Source organism: Nomascus leucogenys, chromosome 4 (assembly GCF_006542625.1).
Source record: "Nomascus leucogenys isolate Asia chromosome 4, Asia_NLE_v1, whole genome shotgun sequence".
Lineage (NCBI taxonomy): Eukaryota > Metazoa > Chordata > Mammalia > Primates > Hylobatidae > Nomascus > Nomascus leucogenys.
Window position 1 is genome coordinate 61,816,483 of NC_044384.1, and position 21,273 is coordinate 61,837,755.

The window sequence follows — 21,273 nt, forward strand, 5'->3', positions numbered from 1 at the left end:
GTTGGTGGCCACCTTTGCTAGCATCGGGAAAGGGAGGTGCAGCAGTAAACACACAGACATGATGGAGAGCAGGGTGCCAGGGAGGTTTCTTTCTTTCTTTTTATTTTTTTGAGTCGGAGTCTTGCTCTGTCACCCAGGCTGGAGTGCAGTGGCGTGATCTCAGCTCACTGCAAGCTCCACCTCCTGGGTTCACGCCATTCTCCTGCCTCAGCCTCCCGAGGAGCTGGGACTACAGGCGCACGCCGCCACGCCCAGCTAATGTTTTTGTATTTTTAGTAGAGACAGGGTTTCACTGTGTTAGCCAGGATGGTCTCGATCTCCTGACCTTATGATCCACCCGCCTCGGCCTCCCAAAGGCTGGGACTACAGGCGTGAGCCACCGCACCCAGCCTCTTTTTCTTTTTTTTGAGACGGAGTCTCGCTCTGTCTCCCAGGCTGGAGTGCAGTGGCGCGATCTCGGCTCACTGCAACCTCCACCTTCTGGATTCAAACAATTCTCGTGCCTCAGTGGTAGCTGGGACTGCAGGCATGCGCCACAACACCAGGCTAAGTTTTGTATTTTTTGTAGAGACTAGATTTCACCATGTTGGCCAGGCTGGTCTCGAACTCCTGGCCTCAAGTGATCTGCCAGCCTCGGCCTCCCAAAGTGCTGGGATTACAGGCCTGAGCCACTGTGCCTGGCCAGGAATATTTCTTTAAAACACAAAACAAAACAATCTCTAGTGACACCTGAAACAAATCCCCACAAACTGAGTTGTAGAACAGAAGTTTGGTGAAACAAAAGCTTGGTTTGGGGGCTGAAAAGTATCCTTCTCAAATGGGAGCCTTGGTGATTTTCTAAGCTGTGTGTTCCCCTTGCTGGGAAACGGGTGCTCAGGCCAGGTGGAGGACTGGGGAGCCCCTGCCTTCCTGAGGCTGATCTGAGTTAGGCTGAACCCCCCAGCCAGATCTGGACTGAGGAGACCAACATCCCCTCCGGGCAAGCCTGGAGAGCAGGCAGGGTCCTGCGTGCCCTGAATCCTCTTTATTTGGGTCTAGCGCCGGAAGATGCTTGTAACAGCAGCCAATAAAGAGAGATGCCATCTCTTCTGTCCACAGGTATCGAGTGAACTTCAGACCTAGATATGTCACTAGATATAAGACAGTGACACAGTTGGAATGGAGGTGCTGTCCTGGCTTTAGAGGGGGAGATTGCCAAGAAGGTCCCAAAGACCCCATGAAGACCCTCCGCCCCACGCCGGCTCGGCCTCGAAACAGCTTGAAGAAGGCCACAGGTAACTTCTTATTTGTGCTATTATGTATGGCCACCTTTAATATTTCCGGTGCTCCTTCAAACAACAGGATTTGTGCTTTACAATGGTGAGCTTTGAATGGACTTCAAATAACACACATAGATGCCTGCAGTAGCCACATGTGACAAATTTATTTTCAGCAGCAGTAGCAAGGAAGACAAACTTCCTTGCAAGTAAATTGCTTTGCTAGGGCCAGCTTGTTGTGAAAGCCAGTGTCTTAAACATCAGGGTAGGAAATGCCAGTGGGTTCAGACTTGTGTCACCTGGAGGCACAGCTGTAAAGAGATTCAGATGTAATGATGTACTGTTTGTTTTTACTTGGGCCCATACATCTGAATTTAGGGGGGTTAAAATTGCTTTTTATTTTTTATTTTTTTTGAGATGGAGTCTCCCTCTGTCGCCCAGGCTGGAGTGCAGTGGCGCAATCTCGGTTCACTGCAACCTCTGCCTACCTGGTTCAAGCAATTCTCCTGCCTCAGCCTCTGAGTAGCTGGGATTACAGGCGCCTGCCACCATGCCTGGCTGATTTTTGTACTTTTGGTAGAGATGGGGTTTCACCATGTTGGCCAGGCTGGTCTCAAACTCCTGCCCTCAGGTGATCTGCCCACCTCGGCCTCCCAAAGTGCTGGGATTACAGGTGTGAGCCACTGTGCCCGGCCATCACTTCATCTTTTTAAGTTCAGTCATAATAAATGCAGCCTAGGTTTTCTTATGAAATTAGATGCTTAAATGATTATATTTTGCCATGAGGTGTTCTCAATTTTGAAACTCGTAGTTCTTCCCAACATTGTCTGTAAAAATAGATTTTAAAATGATTTTTTCACTACAAAAGTAATGTACATCAATTAAAGAATGTTTATAAAATATAGGAAAAATATTTAAGGATACATAATCTCATGACTAAATGAGAACTACTGTTGACATTTTGTTATAGAACCTTACTCTCTTTCCTATGTCTGTACATTAATTTTGTTAAAGAAAAATTCATTTATCTCACAAATATTTATTGAACTTCTATATCTGTCAGGCTCTATACTGGGTACTTGGAATAAGTGAGAAAAAAGGCAGAGAGTCCCTGACTTCATGGAAGGCAGACATTAGAGAGTAATTACAATAATCCATGACAGATACTGGGATGCGGGGAACATGACATGGGGGTTGGTGGATTTTAATAGTTTATTTTTGTTTTGTTTCATTTTAGTTTTTGTTTGACAGAAGTTTAAGCATATTGTAGTTTAATAAGTGGAATAGCTTTATAAGGACTAATAGGAAAAACAATGACCATTCCCAAACCCTTTTTCTCATTTTCCCTTTCCATGGGTAGTACTTTAAACTCTTCAGATGAATCTTTTGGAATTTACCTCCATATCTATTGGTTTTTCATTATGGAAGGTGAGAATTTAACTCCCTTTCATCCACTCCTCAACACATGGCTCCTATCCCCCCAACCCTTCCATATGGTTAGACCATATTCTTTATTTACTCAGTATTCAATGTTTACATTGTAGTAACTATGTAGATAATGTTTACAGCTGAGCCATGTGGTGTACTATGAATAGGTTTTCTTTCCTATGCAGCTTTTTGATTCCTTACAGTTAATCATTGTCTTATGTTTTTCCTTTGCTTGTTTTTCTATCTTTTTATTGCTATTTCAACCCAACTCTTCTCTGGCTCTCTAAATGTCCCCTCCATATGTTCAGACACAGCAGTTTCATCTTCTTGAAGAAGTCTCCCTTGAGCCTTCTCACTTGCCCTACCTGGACGGGACATCCTCTTTTCCTGTCATCACCCGAGGATCTTAACTTGCCCCTCTCCTATTGAATTCCCTGTTTCCTGTGTCCCTTGCTCCCTCTTTCTTGGCTTATCCCCTTGCTTTGCTTGAGCATGTCCTTTAGTAGCTTCATGAGACAATTACATGGGAAGCAAACTTTTTACCACTTTATAGTATGAAAACTATTTTTTATTCTAGCTTCAGAAATCTAGGTCAGAAATCACTTTCCTTCAGAATTTTGACAATAGTGCTCAGTTTTTCTCTAGCTTCCAATATTGCTGCTAAAAAAAACACCAAAACTTTTCTGACTCCCAGTTTTTTGTGTGTGACTTGAGTAGGTTTTTTTTTTGTCTCCCTCCTCCTTTTATTTTGTCCTTTTAGTGGGATTTTAGGAAGGAGTAAAAAGAAATGCTTATCCTCTGATATAGTTTGAATGTTTGTCCCCTCCAAACCTCATGTTGCAATGTGACCTTCAATGAGTTCTTGCTCTGTTAGTGCACATGAGAGCTGGTTGGTTGGAAGAGGCTGGCACCTTCTCCCTTCCCTCTTGCTTCCTCTCGCTCCCTCTCTTACCATGTGACACATTGGCCCTCTTTTCACTTTCCATCATGAGTAGAAGCTTCCTGAGGTCCTGACCAGAAGCAGTTGCTGACACCATGCTTCTTGTACAGCCTACAAAACTGTGAGCCAAATAAACCTCTTTTCTTCTCAAATTTCCCAGTCTCAGATATTCCTTTATTTCAACACAGAATGGATGAACATACCCTGAATTCACTGTCATTATAAAAAAAAATACTATTTTTGCAACTTTTTCTTTTTTAGAGACAGGGTCTTGCTCTGTAACCCAGGCTGGAGTGTAGTGGCATGATTACAGCTCACAACCTTGAACTCCTGGAGTCAAGTGATCCTCCCACCTCAGCATCCCAAAGTGCTGGGGTTACAGGCAGAACCACTGCACTCGACCTGAAACTTATTTTTTATTGAATAACCTATAATGGACAACCTTCCGTGTCATGAAATACTCTACAATACCACTTAATGGCTTGAGAGAATGTGAGTTATTGAACACCATCCTCTACTATTGGTCACTTAGGTTGTTTGTAATTTTTCAGTATTACAGATAATATATGAATATGCATCTTTTCCTATTAAATTTTTGCACTCATTTCTGATTATTTACTAGAATAAATTTCTTGAAGTGTAATTGTAGGGTCAAAAGATTCTGAGTATTTTGATACATGTTGCCAAATTATCCTTTGAAAAAAATGCAATTTTCCCAGTCACCATGGTATATGAGCAAAGCATTTCCTTACATCCTCAATCTTCCCCCCTTCGCTGACCTTTGTTTTTATTTCCTTTGTTTAGAATAGCATTCCACTTGCATATGATTCAGCAACTTGTTTCTTTCTTTAGTGTCTTAAGAGAGAATAAGGGCCGGGCGCAGTGGCTCACGTCTGTAATCCCAGCACTTTGGGAGGCCGAGGCGGGAGGATCATGAGGTCAGGAGATCGAGACCATCCTGGCTAACACAGTGAAACCCCATCTCTACTAAAAATACAAAAAATTAGCCGGGCATGGTGGCAGGTGCCTGTAGTCCCAGCTACTCGGGAGGCTGAGGCAGGAGAATGGCGTGAACCTGGGAGGCAGAGCTTGCAGTGAGCCGAGATCGCGCCACTGCACTCCAGCCTGGGCAACAGAGGGAGACTCTGTCTCAAAAAAAAAAAAAAAAAAAAAAAAAGAGAATAAATATTTCAGTAAGGAAAACAAGGTGTTCTTTGTAGTTCTCCACAAAAAGAAAGATTCTTGGGGATTTGGATATCTGAATTTCAGATTTGGTTTTACCACTAACTTGATTTTAATAAATAATAGCTGCTATTATGAGCTTGTGCAAAAGTTCAGAGGAGGAAAAAACAATGATCATTGAATTCAAATATCTACAACATTCTAAATTAATTTCCAATGTTTTCCAGTGTAATATGTTAATGCATTTTATTTAATTGCAACCTATGTTGTGTTTGACTTCTTCCACTTTATATGATATGTTTCACTATAGTTGCCAGGTTTGTCAGTGTTAACCTCTTTCAGTATTTCTTTCTCTCTTTTTCTTTTTCTTTTCATTTTTTTTTTTTTTTTTTTTTTGAGACAGGGTCTTTCTCTGTTGCCCAGGCCGGAGTACAGCGGCGCTATCTCGGCTCACTGCAACCTCCGCCTCCTGGGTTCAAGCGATTTTTCTGCCTGAGCCTCCCTAGTAGCTGGGATTACAGGCACCTGCCACCACACCTGGCTGATTTTTGTATTTTTAGTAGAGACGGAGTTTCGCCATGTTGGCCAGGCTGGTCTCGAACTCCTATCCTCAAGCAATTCACCCACCTCAGGCCTCCAAAGTGTTGGGACTACAGGCGTGAGCCATCATGCCTGGGCACAGTATTTCTTGTATCCTACTGTACTCAGGGCATAGTTTGTTTTTTATTGTCCTATTGCTGCAGGTTTCAATAGTCTCCTTTTTATTTGCCTCTATGTCTATCAATTTATCTTCATTTTATGACTCATCACTATCATTCCCCCCTTATTATTAAAGATTAATAATTGTTTCTTTCTTTTGGATTGTTTCCTTGGTGTTTTCTCAAAATAAGATTATCTAAAATTCAATGTTTGCATTCTTCTTCTTTTTTTCTTTTCTTTTTATTTTTTTTAAGATACAGGGTCTTGCTATATTGCCCAGGATGCCCTGAAACTCCTGGGCTCACGCCATCCGCCTGCCTCCCTAGTAACAGACTACAGGCACACACCACCTCCCTGACCAACTTTCAATATTTGCAGTCTTTGACTTAGTGAATCTTACTATATATGGTCAGACGGTGCTGTTGTTAGGAGACACTGATGAATAGTTGCTTTATCTCTGTTGCTTTTTGTCCGCCAAACTGCAAGCAGGGCTAAACAATGTCTATGAGACTCTTCGAGCACAGAGATGTTAATGAAAGTAAAGGACAAAACATTCAGGCACTGCTTTGAGAATAACATCAGATGATATGATATCACCATCCAACAGCTAATGGGTGGATCTTGCTAAAGTGGTTTCTTGTGGTTTTACTGTATGCAGTCAACTCTTGGGGTGTGGCTGCAGTTCACTAATATGGGAATGAAGTGTTCATATGATAAAGCGGATAATGAATATTTCCCCTCAGGGTGAAAGAGACCGTTGATTATCTAATAGGTGACATGTACATATTATTTTAACAGCTCTAGGAGCTGTTCTTCTTTATAGATGAGAGGATTATAGTTCACAGAAGTTAGTTAACTTGCTCAAGGACAAACAGTAAATAGCAGAGCCAGAATGCAAGTAGAGGTCTATTTGACTACAAAGCCCATACTCTTTTCTACTGTACCACAGTACTTACCTACAATTGTGTAGTGACCTGTAAGTGAAGGTGTACATGTATTTTGTAGGTACCTTGTTTATTGTCTTGGCAGAATCTGGCTAAAGGTAGAAAATGTTCATTCATGTCCAACTTTATCTTTGTAACAGATAATGAACCCAGCCAAGTCTCAGAGCCCAAGAAGACTTTGTCCCCAACTGGTACAGCGCAACCAAGCTGGGGGGTAGATCCTAAAGAGGGGCCTCAGGAACTTCAGGAAAAGAAGATACAGGTGCTAGAGGAGAAGGTTCTTCGACTCACAAGGACAGTTCTTGACCTCCAGTCTTCCCTTGCTGGAGTGAGTGAAAATCTCAAACATGCCAGTCAGGATGATGCCAGTAAAACACGGGCACCAGGGCTCAGCAGCCAGCACCCCAAGCCTGACACCACTGTTAGTGGAGACACAGAAACGGGCCGGAGTCCTGGTGTCTTCAACACTAAGGAGTCTGGCGTGAAGGACATCAAGTCTGAATTGGCTGAAGTCAAAGATACTCTAAAGAACAAAAGTGACAAGCTGGAAGAGCTGGATGGAAAAGTGAAGGGCTACGAAGGGCAGCTCAGACAGCTCCAGGAAGCAGCCCAGGGCCCGACGGTGACCATGACAACCAACGAACTCTACCAAGCCTATGTGGACAGTAAGATCGACGCCCTGAGAGAGGAGCTCATGGAGGGCATGGACAGAAAGCTGGCTGACCTGAAAAACTCGTGTGAGTACAAGCTCACTGGCCTCCAACAGCAGTGTGATGACTATGGGAGCAGCTACCTAGGAGTGATAGAGCTCATAGGGGAGAAGGAAACAAGCCTGAGAAAAGAAATAAATAACCTCCGAGCCCGGCTACAGGAGCCTTCAGCCCAGGCAAATTGCTGCGACAGTGAAAAGAATGGTGACATTGGTCAACAGATCAAGACATTGGACCAGAAAATTGAGAGAGTTGCTGAAGCCACCAGAATGCTGAATGCAAGACTGGACAATGAGTTTGACCGCCTTATAGTTCCAGAGCCAGATGTGGACTTTGATGCAAAATGGAATGAACTCGATGCAAGGATCAATGTGACGGAGAAGAACGCTGAAGAACATTGCTTTTACATTGAGGAAACCCTTCGGGGGACCATTAATGGAGAGGTGGGTGACTTGAAGCAGCTTGTTGATCAGAAAATACAGTCTCTGGAAGACCGTCTGGGGAGCGTTCTCCTACAGATGGCCAACAACACTGGTGCAGAGCTCAGTCCCCCAGGGGCAGCAGCCCTGCCAGGGGTGTCAGGGTCAGGAGATGAACGGGTCATGATGGAATTAAGCCACCTGAAGGACAAAGTTCAAGTTGTTGAAGACATTTGCCTGCAGAACATCCAGGGAAAGCCTCATGGGATGGAAGGTGCCTTGCCAAACAGGGAAGACCGCGCAGTACGCGACAGCCTGCACCTTTTGAAATCTCTCAACGACACGATGCACAGGAAGTTTCAAGAAACCGAACGAACCATCCAGAAACTTCAAGAGGATTTTAGTTTTCTTTATTCTCAATTAAACCACACAGAAAATGATGTGACTCATCTTCAGAAGGAAATGAGCAATTGTAGAGCAGGTGAAAACGCTGGCATGGGTGGGTTCACTAAGGTGGGTGAGCAAGAAAGGACAGTGGACACCCAGCACCCCATGGCTCATTGCTGCAGTCAGCTGGAGGAGAGGTGGCAGAGGTTGCAGAGCCAGGTCATCTCGGAGCTGGATGCTTGTAAGGAAAGCATGCAGGGGGTCCAGAGGGAGGTCTCCATGGTGGAGGGCAGGGTGTCTCATATGGAGAAAACTTGCAGCAAGCTGGATTCTATCTCAGGAAATCTTCAGAGGATCAAGGAGGGGCTCAACAAGCATGTCAGCAGCCTGTGGAACTGTGTCAGGCAGATGAACGGAACGCTCAGGTCGCATTCCAGAGACATTTCTGGCCTGAAGAATTCAGTCCAGCAGTTCTACAGCCACGTCTTCCAGATTTCTACTGATTTGCAAGATCTGGTCAAATTTCAACCATCAGCAAGTAAGTTGAATCTTACAATTCTATTTCTTGTATTTCTTTGCAGCACGCAGCAACATTTTTAAAATAATTTTTTGTTCATTTTTGATATTGTTGAAACTTCATCAGGTAAAAATGTGACAGTATTATGCTAGATTTTGGACAGTTTACGAAATTAACTAAATGTCATCAGGCCTACCCAAATGTGGTTCATAGATTGGTGCCTGAATTATTTGGTGCTGGGTAGCAATGAGAAATATATATATTCTCAATGTTAGTATTTAGGAACTTCTAAAATAATTTGACAGACTGGTCGCAGTGGCTCATGCCTGTAATCCCAGCACTCTGGGAGTCAAAGGAGGGTGGATCACCTGAGGTCAGGCATTCGAGATCAACCTGGCCAACATGGCGAAAATCCGTCCCTACTAAAAATACAAAAATTAGCTGGGTGTGGTGGCACGCGCCTGTAGTCCCAGCTAGTCGGGAGGCTGAGGTGGGAGAATTGCTTGAACCCAGGAGGCAGAGGTTAAGGTGAGCCGAGATCGCATCACTGCCCTCCAGCCTGGGCAGCAGAGTGAGGCTCCATCTCAAATAAATAAACAACCAACATTGTAGCATTTAAGCACATGATCTATATATTTTACAAAAATATCAGTTCACAACACATTGAAAATAAAAAAGGAAAACTGGTTCTTCCCACAGACGGATGGCAAAATATTATGTGTAGAATCAGGTTGGTGAGCTCAGAGCTGGGGTCAGATTTTTGGCATAACAGCTTGGGGCAGTGGGTGTTGCCCTCTCTTCTACCTAGGGAGTCTCCTACGTACTTCTCTTCAAGCATCACTTTTTATCTGGGTCATTATCATCTTCAGGGCTTAGCTGATGGCAGATAGGATGCTGTCATATTTGTTTCCAGACACAGCAGGACCGTGGATGAGAGCAGTTTAGGGGCAGGAACTATCTAAAGCTCCATAGTGCCTGGATCCAGGAAGCTCAGCAGTAGTGCTGAGAGCAATGCTGGCTACACCTTAGGCACTCAACAAATGTTTGTTGAATGAATGAATGTGAATGAATGAATAATATATGTAATAAGATTTTTGTGTTACTTGGGGGTGCTAAACGCAGCCTCCTTAAAGGACAGAGCTTCTCTTGTACCTGGGTTTGTACTCTGAGACGGCCTCAGACATGAGCCAGCCCTCTCTAGCTGGAGTCCGGGCGTGAAAGGAAGGAAGAGGGAGCTCGCGTTTTTTAATACTTTCTATGTACAGCACTGGCTTAGTCCCTTCAGGGGGACTGAATCTCATCACCGTCTCACAGAAAGGCTGTTTTCCAACAGGGAAAATGTGCCCAAAGTCATGTGGCTGTTCAGTGGGGGAGCCAGGATGGGAACCAGGCCAGGCTGCATCCAAGAATTGTTTTCCTCCAGTCCAGCCACGATGACTGTGTCTCCCCCAGAACTGAGTGCAGACTTACTTGGTCCACGGGGACTTGTTGAGGGGCCTGCTTTGTGCTAGAAGGAGCCTATTTCCTGACCTCCTCCTCCCTGTTTTCTTTTCTCCCATCCTTGCCTTTGGTACTTTTACCTCCCCGACCTGGTTCCGCTCCGGGTGACACAGGCCCTTGCACAAGGAACTGAGATTTCACAGCCTCTGTGAGCCTTGGGATTGTATGATCAAGTCCCAGATGAGATATAAAACCCAAGGCAGGGCAGGCTAGAACATGGGAAGCAGGCAAGCTCTGGCCTGGTTAGGGAGAGCCAGGGCCAGGTCCTGGCAGCTCAGGAGGGTGGAGAGGGTCCGAGGTAGGTGGGAAAATGCCCTGGATGTCCACAGAGCACTGTGCTTATCTTGCAGATGACGAGTCACCTAGGTCCAGGAGGACCAGGAATCTGGCCCCCATCCGAGTGTCCAGCCCACTGCACCTCACTATTTATAACCCAGCCCCTCCCCAACTCCAGGGCCACTCAGCTCCTCTATCTCTGGAATGTTGAGTAGAGGTCACAAGACCATGTATGTGTTCATAGAATGATTGTCCCTTGTGGTGACAACGCTGTCTGGTCTGTGTCTTACGATAACAGATTGAATCAGATATTTCCAGTTGATTTGGAACTCCCTGGTGGCGTGGGAAGTTGTGTTAACATTTTCACATTTGTCTGTTGCAGTAGGAGTTGGGGGGTGAATCCTTTTAAAAGAGAATGTGCCATACAAAACATTATCCCTTTGGACTGAACTCATTGTGGTGAGTGTAGACTGCATGGAGTTTTGAGAATTTCATTGATTGGAAAAGAGCTAGAAATAAACAAGCAGAGCCTCCTCTGCCCTTGTCTAGCATGCAGGTCTAGGAGACCTGGAACCTGAGTATCAGAGGTGCATGGGAGAATCTGGAGCTAAGGTCACAATGAAAGTGACATGTCAATCAGTTAAAAGTCAACAGAATGTTTACTGAGTGCCTACAATGTGCAAGTCTCTTGGGGGACCTAGAGATAAGTAGGCATAATCCTTACGCTAAAGCATTTGCAATCACAGTGGGAAAGAGACTCACAGGTCTGCAGAGAGATGAATGAGATTGTTTGTGGCATAGCAGTGTATCCCTTTAGTTCATAAGCTCTTATTGAGCCCCTATTACATGGTAGGTAATGGCTGTGTGGGGGAGTATGTGGATAAAAGACAGTCTGATGGGGAAACAAGCAGACAGATGGTCACAGGAATGGGGTGAGAATGAGCTACCTTGCATGTTCAGAGAAGCACCCACAGTGGAAGTCAGGGAGGGATTCTCAGGAGAGAGCCCTGAGCTGAGCCCTCAGTGTAGGTATTTACCGAGCAGAGTACAGAGGCTGATGGGGTGAGGAATAAGGTGAGATGAGAGAAGCTTCCAGGAGGAGGTGTTACTGGATCTGATTGAGGGATGGGTGGGATTCAGAAAGCAGGAGGGGAAGACATTGTGGATTAGCTATTTATTGCTTTATAACAACCCATTCCAAATCTTGCTGGCTTAAAACAACAAAGATGTATTAGTTTCCATTATTCTGTAGGTCAGGAACCCCGGCAGGGCTTGGCTCAGCGGTTCTTCTGCTCTATGTGGCATCAGCTTGAGTCGCCCACTCAGCTGCATTCAGCTTGCGGTTGACTGGAAGGTCTGTGAAGGCTCAGTCATTTGTCTGGTGCCTCGGTGCTCCTCCACCTGGCCCCTCTCTCCATGTGGCCAGCCTGGGCTTCCTCACAGCATGGCAGTCTCAAGTAGTCAGACTATAGCGACAGGCAAGGGAAAGTGGAAGCTACTGGGCCTGCCACAGGCTAGCCCAGAGCTGGAGTGGCATCACTGCCACATTCTATTGTCAAAGCAGGTCTGCTCTTGAAGGATGATGTGGCTGGTATGTTTGGGGAGGGAAGGGGGATTAATGGTGGTCATATCTACCATAGTGAGCACAGGTCCAGAGGTGAAGATGTGTGATGCTTTTGGACCAGTAAGCAGATCGCCAGACCAGGAACACACACTGTGGTGTTTCTACTCAGCCTGTTGCCTTCTTCACAGATCCTGTTTCCTTTGGAAGCATCACTGAGGTGAGGCTGAATTATCCAAGAAGCAGCCAACAGGGGAGAAGAAGGGCCTTCAGCTGATGCTTAAATAGATCTAAGTCTCTTTCGTATCCTTCTGTTAAGGACATATATATATAGCATATGTATATATTGCATATATATAATGAATAAATAAATAAATATATATATATATAATTTTTTTGAGATGGAGTCTCCCTCTGTTGCTGGGGCTGGAGTGCAGTGGTGTGATCTTGGCTCACTGCAACCTCCGCCTCCCAGGTTCAAGCGATTCTCCTGCCTCAGCCTCCCAAGTAGCTGTGATTACAGGTGCCTGCCATCACGTCCAGCTAATTTTTAGTAGAGACAAGGTTTCACCATGTTGGTCAGGCTGATCTCGAACTCCCGACCTCAGGTGATCCACCCATGTCAGCCTCCCAAAGTGCTGGGATTACAAGCATGAGACACTGCGCCTGGCCAGATATACATATTTGAGACAGGATCTTGCTCTGTTGCCCAGGCTAGAGTACAGTGGTGCAATCACAGCTAACTGCAGCCTCAACTTTCCTAGGTTCAGGTGATCCTCCCACCTCAGCCACACAGGTAACTAGTACTACTGGCAGGTGCCATCGCGCCCAGCTAATTTTTTTGTCATTTATTTATTTTTAGAGATGGGTTTCACCACGTTGCCCAGGCTGGTCTCAAACTCTTGGACTCAAGTGATTCGCCTGCCTCAGCCTGGGATTCAGGCATGTGCTGTAATTACATGTGCTGGGAATTACAGGCATAAGCCAGCGCACCTGGACAATTTTTTTTTGGAGTTGGGGGTGGGGGAACAAAACGGTCCACAAGTCTGGGCACAGTGGCTCATGCCTGTAATTCCAGCACTTTGCGAGGCTCAGACGGGTGTATCGCTTGAGCCCAAGAGTTCGAGACCAGCCTGGGCAACACAGGAAGTACCTGTCTCTACAAAAAATACAAAAAATATATACTTTTAAGAAAATGGTCCAGGCAGAGGAAACAGCATTCTCAAAGGCTATGAGGAAGCTCTTTTGAAAAACCCAGAATACTGTTATGGCCAAATGTATAAGCAAGGCAGAAAGGTCATCAGCAAAATGAGGTCAAAGCGAGGGTAGGAATGAGATCAGGCAGGCTTTCTAGGCTGTGATAAAGGAGCTGGATTTTAAGTACCGTGAGAAACTATTGAAGGATTTTGAGCTGGGGAGTGATTACTTCCGTTGAAATCTCAGCTCATCCATGCTTGTGAACAGTGGAGGATTAACTAGTGTCCTGGACTTGGTAATCACTCAGGAAAATTACCTATTACTTAAACCCTCCATCCTCTAGAATGGATGTTTAATCAATTCATGTCTGAACTTTTCACCCTTTCTCTACCTATAAACCCCCAGGCCTCCAGCCTTGGAAGAGTGAGAGAGGGCCTGTGAACACAGCAGACACAGGGTGAGGGGCCCTGGTGGCTCCGGGGATGCTGTAGATGGCCACGGGTTTTTTTGTTTTTCTTGCTTTCCCTTTCTTTTTCTTCTTTTTAAAATTGGGGTTCAAATAGACCGTATAAAAAGCTTTAGAAATGGTTGGGCACAGTGGCTCACACCTGTCATCCCAACACTTTGGGAGGCCAAGGCAGGAGGATCACTTGAGCACCGGAGTTCAAGACCAGCCTGGGCAGCGCAGTGAGATCCTGTCTGTACAAATTAAAAATTAGCTGGGTGTGGTGGTTTGCACCTGTGGTTCCACCTACTCGAGGCTGAGGCAGGAGGATCCCTTGAGCCCAGGAGTCTGAGGCTGCAGTGAGCTATGATCACACAACTGCACTCCAGCCTGGGCAGTACAGCATAGTCCTGTCTCTTTAAAAAAACAAAAAAAACAAAACCCTAGAGATCTCCCTCTTCAGCATTCACAGCTTCATGTATCTCATGTATCAATAGTTTTTTTGAGCAGAATCTCATCACTTATGAACAAATTAGGTTATAAATGGAAAGGAGGCTCGAGGCCCTTTATTCCCTATGCAATGTAGCCACGGAGTTGAGCCCTCCTTCCCAGATGGACTCACTCCCATTTTCACAGGTGCGGGGAGCATCAGGCCTTCACACTCTCTCAGCAGGATCCTCTTTTGTTCCTTTTCCCCAAGTTGCCCAGCCTTACCCCCACTAGAGTCTGAGTGACCCATGAGTGATTCATAGGGAATTACTCACAGGTATCCCCATGAGTGGGGGTGTGTCCTGGCCGCAGAGTCTGCCTCCCAGGCATTGGGTGACCAGCAGAGGCTGTCTCCCTGCCTGGGACCCAGGACTGCCCCGGCCTGCAGCCCAGTGGCAGCAGCATGTGGAGAATGGGGCAGCCCGCCCTCCCCAGCTGGCTTTAGCTTCCCCTGGCCCCACGCAGAGGCTGAGCCTCAGCTGGACCCCACCTTCCCACTGTTCCTCTCCCAGTAGAGGAAGGAAGGGGTGCTGGTAGCGAGCAGGAGGGGAAGGCAGAGGGATGTAGCTGGGTGCAGGGGATTTCTCTTTCCAGATGTCACGCTTCCAAGAAGAGACAGCCGGCTTAGATGTCAGCACACTAGAGATAACGGCATCACTTCCTTTTTCTACTCTCCCACCCCTTTCTGCTCATGTCTCTGAGTAATTTTCATCATAGCATTTCTTTGAGGAGTGCTGCAGGTTTAAGCATACTATTTTTATTGAGTTAAGCTATAACTGAAAAAGCACAGCCTTCTCAAATAACTATTTAACCAGAAAGCCTGGCCAGGGCACTGCCTGATGCCAGCATTCTGACCCCTTTGCCCCAACTCAGAATCAGCTGAGTTTGGGAAGAGTTTAGGCCCAAGGTAGCATGATGGACTTAGAGTTTTATAAACATAGAAAGGCTCAATAAATTGCTTATATTCAGGCCATAGGGAACTTCTGACAACTCACCCCCTTTATCCTGTAGGCACCAGGTTTCTACGATGCCCTTTGGTTCGTGTAAACCACAGCTGCTCTACTGCATCTTAGCCTTGAACTTAGAGCTGCAGTGTTCTGAGAATGGAGCTTTCCCAGAGCTGCATGCATAAATGCCTCTGGGATCTTAAAAAAAGAACTCCTCGGCTCACTCAGGAGATCGCTGCTCAGCAGCAGGGATGAGGTGAGGGCCAGGAATTTGTAATTAAATGTGTAACTTAAAAAACCGCTGGCTCTAGTCCTGGAAATTGAAGGAAGGCTACCCCAGAGGCAGAGGGATCTACCCACCCCAGGTAAGCTGTGCCCAAAAAGAAAGAGGAGGTCAGGGGGAGGGAGGACACAGAATGAACCACTGACCGACACTGCGCCACCAACAGAAGTCAGCTTTGTGTGAGCCCACTTATGGACTCGATTCCGTTCCAGTTTTTGAGGTCTCTCCTGGTGGCTTATTCATGTAGCTTTATATAGTGAGTCTTAAAATCAAGCAGTATAGATCCTCCTATGCACTCCCATATAAATTTTAGAATCAGCTTGTGAATTTCTTTCTCCCCATCTTATTTTATTTTATTTTATTTCAGATGGAGTCTTGCTCTGTCACCCAGGCTGGAGTGCAGTGGCACAATCTCGGCTCACTGCAACCTCTGCCTCCTGGGTTCAAGCAATTCTCCTGCCTCAGCCTCCCAAATAGCTGGGATTACAGGCACCCACCACCATGCCTCACTAATTTTGTATTTTTAGTAGAGACAGGGTTTCACCATGTTGGCCAGGCTGGTTTCAAACTCCTGACCTCAGGTGGTCCATCCACCTCAGCCTCCCAAAGTGCTGGGATTACAGGTGTAAGCCACCGCGCCTGGCCCAGCTTGTGAATTTCTAAAAAAAATTTTAAATTCCAAGAGCTGCTGATGCTCAGCTGAGTGAGCGCCTTCTCTGTTGGGGTTCTGTGATAGCAAATTACTTTCCAGCTCAAATGTATTGCCACAGATTTTAGCACACATGACTAAAGCTGTATTTATATTTCAACATTCACTAGTTTGTACTTTGCAGAAATTTAGATGCATTTTCTGTATTTAGCCCTATCCCATGAGTTTCACCATTGTTATGTCTGGAGTCTTATTATTTTGGTGTCAATATGGTCCCTTCTGCGGTGCAACTAACACAGTGCTCCCTCTTATAAGCTTGAGGGCTTTTTTTTCATTCAAACCAAATTCAAAAACAGCATTCATTCATTCATTTATTTACTTACTTATTTTTGAGACAGGGTCTTGCTCTGTTGCCCAGGCTGGAGTGCAGTGGTGTGATTACAGCTCACTACAGCCTTGAACTCCTGGGCTCATGCTCTCCTCCTGCCTCAGCCTCCTGAATAGCCAGAACTACAAGCACACATTACCATGCCCAGCTAATTTTTTAAATTTTTTTTGTCGAGACAGAGTCTGGCTATGTTGAAAGGCTGGTCTTGAACTCTTGGCCTCAAGCGATCCTCCCAGTGCAGCCTCCTAACATACTGGGATTGCAGGCATGAGCCACAGTGCCCAGCTCAAAAGCAGGGTTGAGGTGGACATCGACTTGGAGTAGAACTATTCCAGGGAATGCATGTTTGCCTTCTCAGCCCCAGGGATACTTTTACATGCTTGCTTGTCAGCCACCTTGGTGGCCTGCCCTCCTGTCCCGCAGGGGAGACCAACAACTGTTTCTTCGAAAAAGCCCCTTTATCTAAGCTCACCCTGGGCCCATTCAGCACCACAAGCAACAGTTTCTCTGAATTTTCTGATGAGTCCAGCATTTCTCATGCTTCAGTCCATGATGGTATGGGGTTATTTCCCAGGAACTAGAGCTTTGCCACTCAGCGGAGCAGTCAACTGTGAAAGCATCTTCCATCCATCCGCTTAGCATTCTGTATGTCAGCACTTTGATGCTTTTTTTTAAAAAAAGTCTCAAGTCTTGATCAGCGTCTTTAAAATACTTCTCCAGTTTCAGCATTTGGTCAGCAGGTATACCTTTTGGATGGCAGGGAGATCAGATTTCACCTTCACTGGAGTTCTGATGAATTACGCTTAACATTTGCACAGTGTTTTACAAATAGCGGGGCATTAGCAGGGCACACCCACATCCATTGCTTCGTCTGATTGGCATCAATTTCTGCCTGGATGACAGGAGGGCACTGCAGGTTGAGCCCATTGCATGGACAAGGTTTCAGTGGCTTTCCCACAGCCGAGTCTCAACCACAGGCTCTAACAGCTAAGGCCAGGCTTTCTCCAACAGCCTCTGCTCTGTGACAAGACACCCCTTAGTTGCCAAGAACAGGGCCAACCCTTTCCCCAGGTCTCCTCCTGCAGCCCGGCTGCTCAGGGCTCTTGCAGAAAGCAGGGCTTCCTGGAGACAGGAGGCAACCCCTGACTCCTGTAATGTGCGAGGGTGTTAGTTCAGGGGGAAGACACTCATTTTTAGCACATCAGCCCCATGAATTATTGGGGATTTTCTTAGGAAAGTCTTTGTTTTAGTAAAAGTTGAAATTGATGTTTGGTTTTGAAATTGACTTTTAACAGGAGCTTTCCAGGAGAGGGAATGGCTTTTAATCCCTACATGTCAGGTTCACTCGTGGTGAAGCTGCGACCCTACCCAATCCATGTGGGGTGTCAGGCAGGCCTGGTGCGGTGTGGCTGGTCTGTCCCTATCATTCCTCAGGAGTTAAAACACATGAGGAGCAACCTTGGCTCTTATGAAGAATTCATTTCAAATGGTCTGTTCTTGAATTAGAAACACATGTTCAGTTCAGAAAGCAGTCGGCTGCTGGAGAGGTCTCTTTCCAGAAAGAGCAGAGTGCTATCCAGCCTTTGTTAGGACTTGGTCATAAATGTGTGCGTTCGGCACCCCATGTGATGCTGTGGACTGAGCCGGAGCTGGGAGAGGCCAGGGCTGGGGGCACCTATCCCAATGAGACGTCGCTTTTTCATGACTGTCTCTGCTATGATGTGGCGGGCTGCTTTGGAGCCTTCAGCCATCCACGGCACTCATGCACAGACTCCCCAAGGAGATCCACTGAGGATATTTGGCTCAAGCAATACCTTAGTTCATTCTTTTTCCTCTGCCTTCCACTAGTGTAACAAGTCTGGGTGTTGAGGGAGTAATGGATATATTAAAATGGATTATAGTAAAAGACAGAATGATCACTGTCCTATATGTATCAGAACTGCCTTGTTAGGACCCCAGAATAGCAATTATTTTTGGCAAAATTAGGGTTCCCAATTTAATGGCTGGCAGGAATTAGGGTGCATGGCCCATAGCGCCTGTCGTAGATAGGTTGAGCCTTCTTTTATTCACCCAATACTTAAATTGTTCAATGTCAGTTACCAGGCCTTGTGCTAGGCCCTGGGGATGGCAGAGAATTAGGATGCTCAAGTACTCATCAGTCAGCCAGAGAGGAAAGGTCTGAACCACAGAAAGAGCCCCCAGAGGTCCATGTTGTTTCCTGGTGCAGAGACGGGACTGTTCAAGCCTGCTGGGCCAATCCAAGAAGGCTTCATGGAAGAGGCGGTTTTGAACTGGGACTTCAGGAGTGGGTGCCGTTTCTCTCAGTGAGGGTGCTGGAAGAGGCCATTTCAGGGCTGTACATGGCAAAGGCACGAAGCCAGGGAAGTCACATGAGAGCTGGGTACCAGTGAGCATACTGATGGCAGCCAAAGGAGGCGGGAGACTCGGAACATCAGGCCGAAGAGAGTCAGTTTGATTTTTACGAGAGGTAGAGAACAATGGAAGATTTTTGAGCAGAAAATAATATGATTAGAATGCTTTCTAAAGAGGATTCTGGAAAAGGTGTGAATGAAGGATCCGAGCAATATTTCAAAATTAGAATCAGTTGGGCTTAGCAACAAATTTGTGTGTGAAAGAGCGGGAGGGGGAGACCAAAGGAGAAGGAAGAGTGAAATAGGACTCCGTGTGCCTGGATGAGGGAGAACGAGGGCGGATTTCAGAGGAAAAGGGTGATTTGATGGGTTGGTGGGGACAGGGGAGAAAATAAGGGCCAGTTTGGGGGGCCTGTGTTTTGCCATTTTAAGATGCTTTGCTGACTGTAACTTATTGAGGGTTGAAGGACAGAGGAAAATTCTGTTTTCCCCTGAGTTTTCGATGGAGAGACATACGCCTGGGCTAAAAGGAAGAAACTAGTGGGGAGGAAGGAAAGAGAGGTTGAGAAGAGAGAGGAGTGATGTCAGACGGAGCCGATCCAAGAAGAGCAGGGAGGGTGGGGCTGGGGCTCAGGCAGAGGCGTGTGCCCTGGGAGGCAGGCCAGCTTCTGAGCCAGGGAGATGACGTCCAGAGAGGAGGAGGAAAGAAAAGAAAGATGAGGAGTCAACTCAAGTGTGCTTGGATTAGAGGGGAAAGGGCAGAAACAGGCCCTCAGTGTCTTCTACAATTATATTTTATAAAAATAAGTAAAATAACACTGAGAAGCTCATAATGAAAACCAGCTCCCCTGCCCCCTTCTCCATCCTTCTTCCCATGCCCCAGAGGCAGCCACATGTAACTCTTCCAGCTGTTTCTTTTCTTTGGTACTTACCTCCGTATTTCTAAATTGATTTATCAGCGTTAGACATTGTATATTGACTCCCCTTCCTCCCAGTTCCCAACAGAGTTATCCTACAGTCCATATGCAACATCTATGCTATGCTGAGCCCAATAGCTCTCTAAGGTTGTGTTGCTTTCCTTTTTACTTTTCTCTTAATTGGTAGTAGTGTTGCTTATATCCTATGTATCTATTTTGGAGTCTTCCTACCCTTCAACAGCCTCTTAATACAATTTTCTACATCATAAAAAGCATCAGATCATTTGTCAGTTCCATTTTTTAAAAAATTGACCTCCCTCCTGGAATTCTTGCTCTTTCTGATCTAACCTGGACTGGTTATTCACTAGACTTTTGCAATAAGGCTTTCAATCTGAGCCTGCCTTCACTACTATCCTAGAAATGTCTTTAGCCTCTCTCCCCTTTCTTTACTCTCTGTTGCTTTTTCATGGTTTACTCCCTTGTTTCAGTAGTGCACGTTTCCCAATACCTTTTTAAGAAAGGGTGCTTGAGAGATAGCATTTTAAAATTTTAAAAATATTGCCTGTCTAAAAATATCTTTATTCTACTCTTATAATTGATGGGTATTTTTGCTGGGTATAGAATTCAAGGTTGACAATTATATTCTATCATTATTTGATGACATTGTTCCCTTCTTTTCTAGTTTCCAATACTGTTGAGAAGCCTGGTGATGCCTTCCTGATTTGCAGTCACTTTTTACATTTTTTTCCCTTGTAAGTTTGTAATATCTCCTTTTTATCTTCAGTGTTCTGAATGTGGCTTGGTTTATTCCTTTTATTCAATAATTGTGCTGGGATCTTTCATTTTCTTCAGTTCTGGGAAGTTGTGTGTTTATTTGATAATTATCTCCTTACCATCCCATTACCCCTACATACCAGTTTTTCTGATGTCTTTTTTTCTGGAAGGACTTCCTAGGTTGACCCTTTAATTTTCTTATGATTTCCTTCCTATTGATCATCATTTTGTCATCATATTCTATCTTCTGAAAGATTTCCTTAATTTTTGTCTACCAACCCTTTCATTGAAATCTCTGATTTTGGCAAGTGCCTTTTTAATTAGCAAAGGCTCACCCTTATTCTCTGACTATCCCTTTTGTATAGCAATCAATTCTTGCATCTTGGATGCAATGTCTTCTACTTCTCCGAGGGTAGTTATATGTTTATTTTCTTGCACTGTGTCTGTCTCTTTAGAGTTCCTTTTCATTAGTTGGTGTGGCTTGCTTTGGTCCCTGTCATTCACACAGGCGGCTTTCCTCATATGTCAGGTGATTTTGACTTTGGTTCACATTTAATGGGGAGACACTAGATAGAGTTTCACGACTGTGGGCATCACTATAGGGTCAATTTGAAGAATCCTCCTATCTCCAGCTAGAGGTATAAGCAAGTGGCTGGGAGCTCAGCAGAGGATGGGGACTGTGAGCCTCCTTATTCAGGGAGCAGACTTTCACTTAGTGTTTTTAGACTGGTATCTTACTCCTATCTTCCACTGTAGCTGGTATCTGCATGTTTTTCAATCCCTCTGCCTCAGTTTCTCTGTCTAACCCAGCCTTTCTCAACCAGGGTTCTAAAGAGATGTAAATCCTGATGCCATTCTATTGTTTGGAGTGAACTAACTTCTCTGTATCTAGAATGGAATTAACTCTGTATCATCCTCAGGGAAAACTGAGAAAGTAATCATTCAAATTGTTTTCTCTTGGGCTTCTCTCATGGAACATTGGTTAGGAAAGGC

The 21,273-nt window shown here is 45.4% G+C and overlaps 1 protein-coding gene across 1 annotated transcript in view; it reads left to right on the plus strand.

Moving 5' to 3' along the window:
• The window catches only part of EMILIN2 (elastin microfibril interfacer 2), a 65,576-nt gene that overhangs the window by 35,337 nt on the left and 8,966 nt on the right, over positions 1–21,273 (plus strand). Inside the window, exons 3-4 of the mRNA XM_030810688.1 lie at positions 1,099–1,274; positions 6,590–8,503. Of these exons, the coding sequence (XP_030666548.1) occupies positions 1,099–1,274; positions 6,590–8,503 (2,090 nt within the window). The remainder of the gene's footprint in view (positions 1–1,098; positions 1,275–6,589; positions 8,504–21,273) is intronic.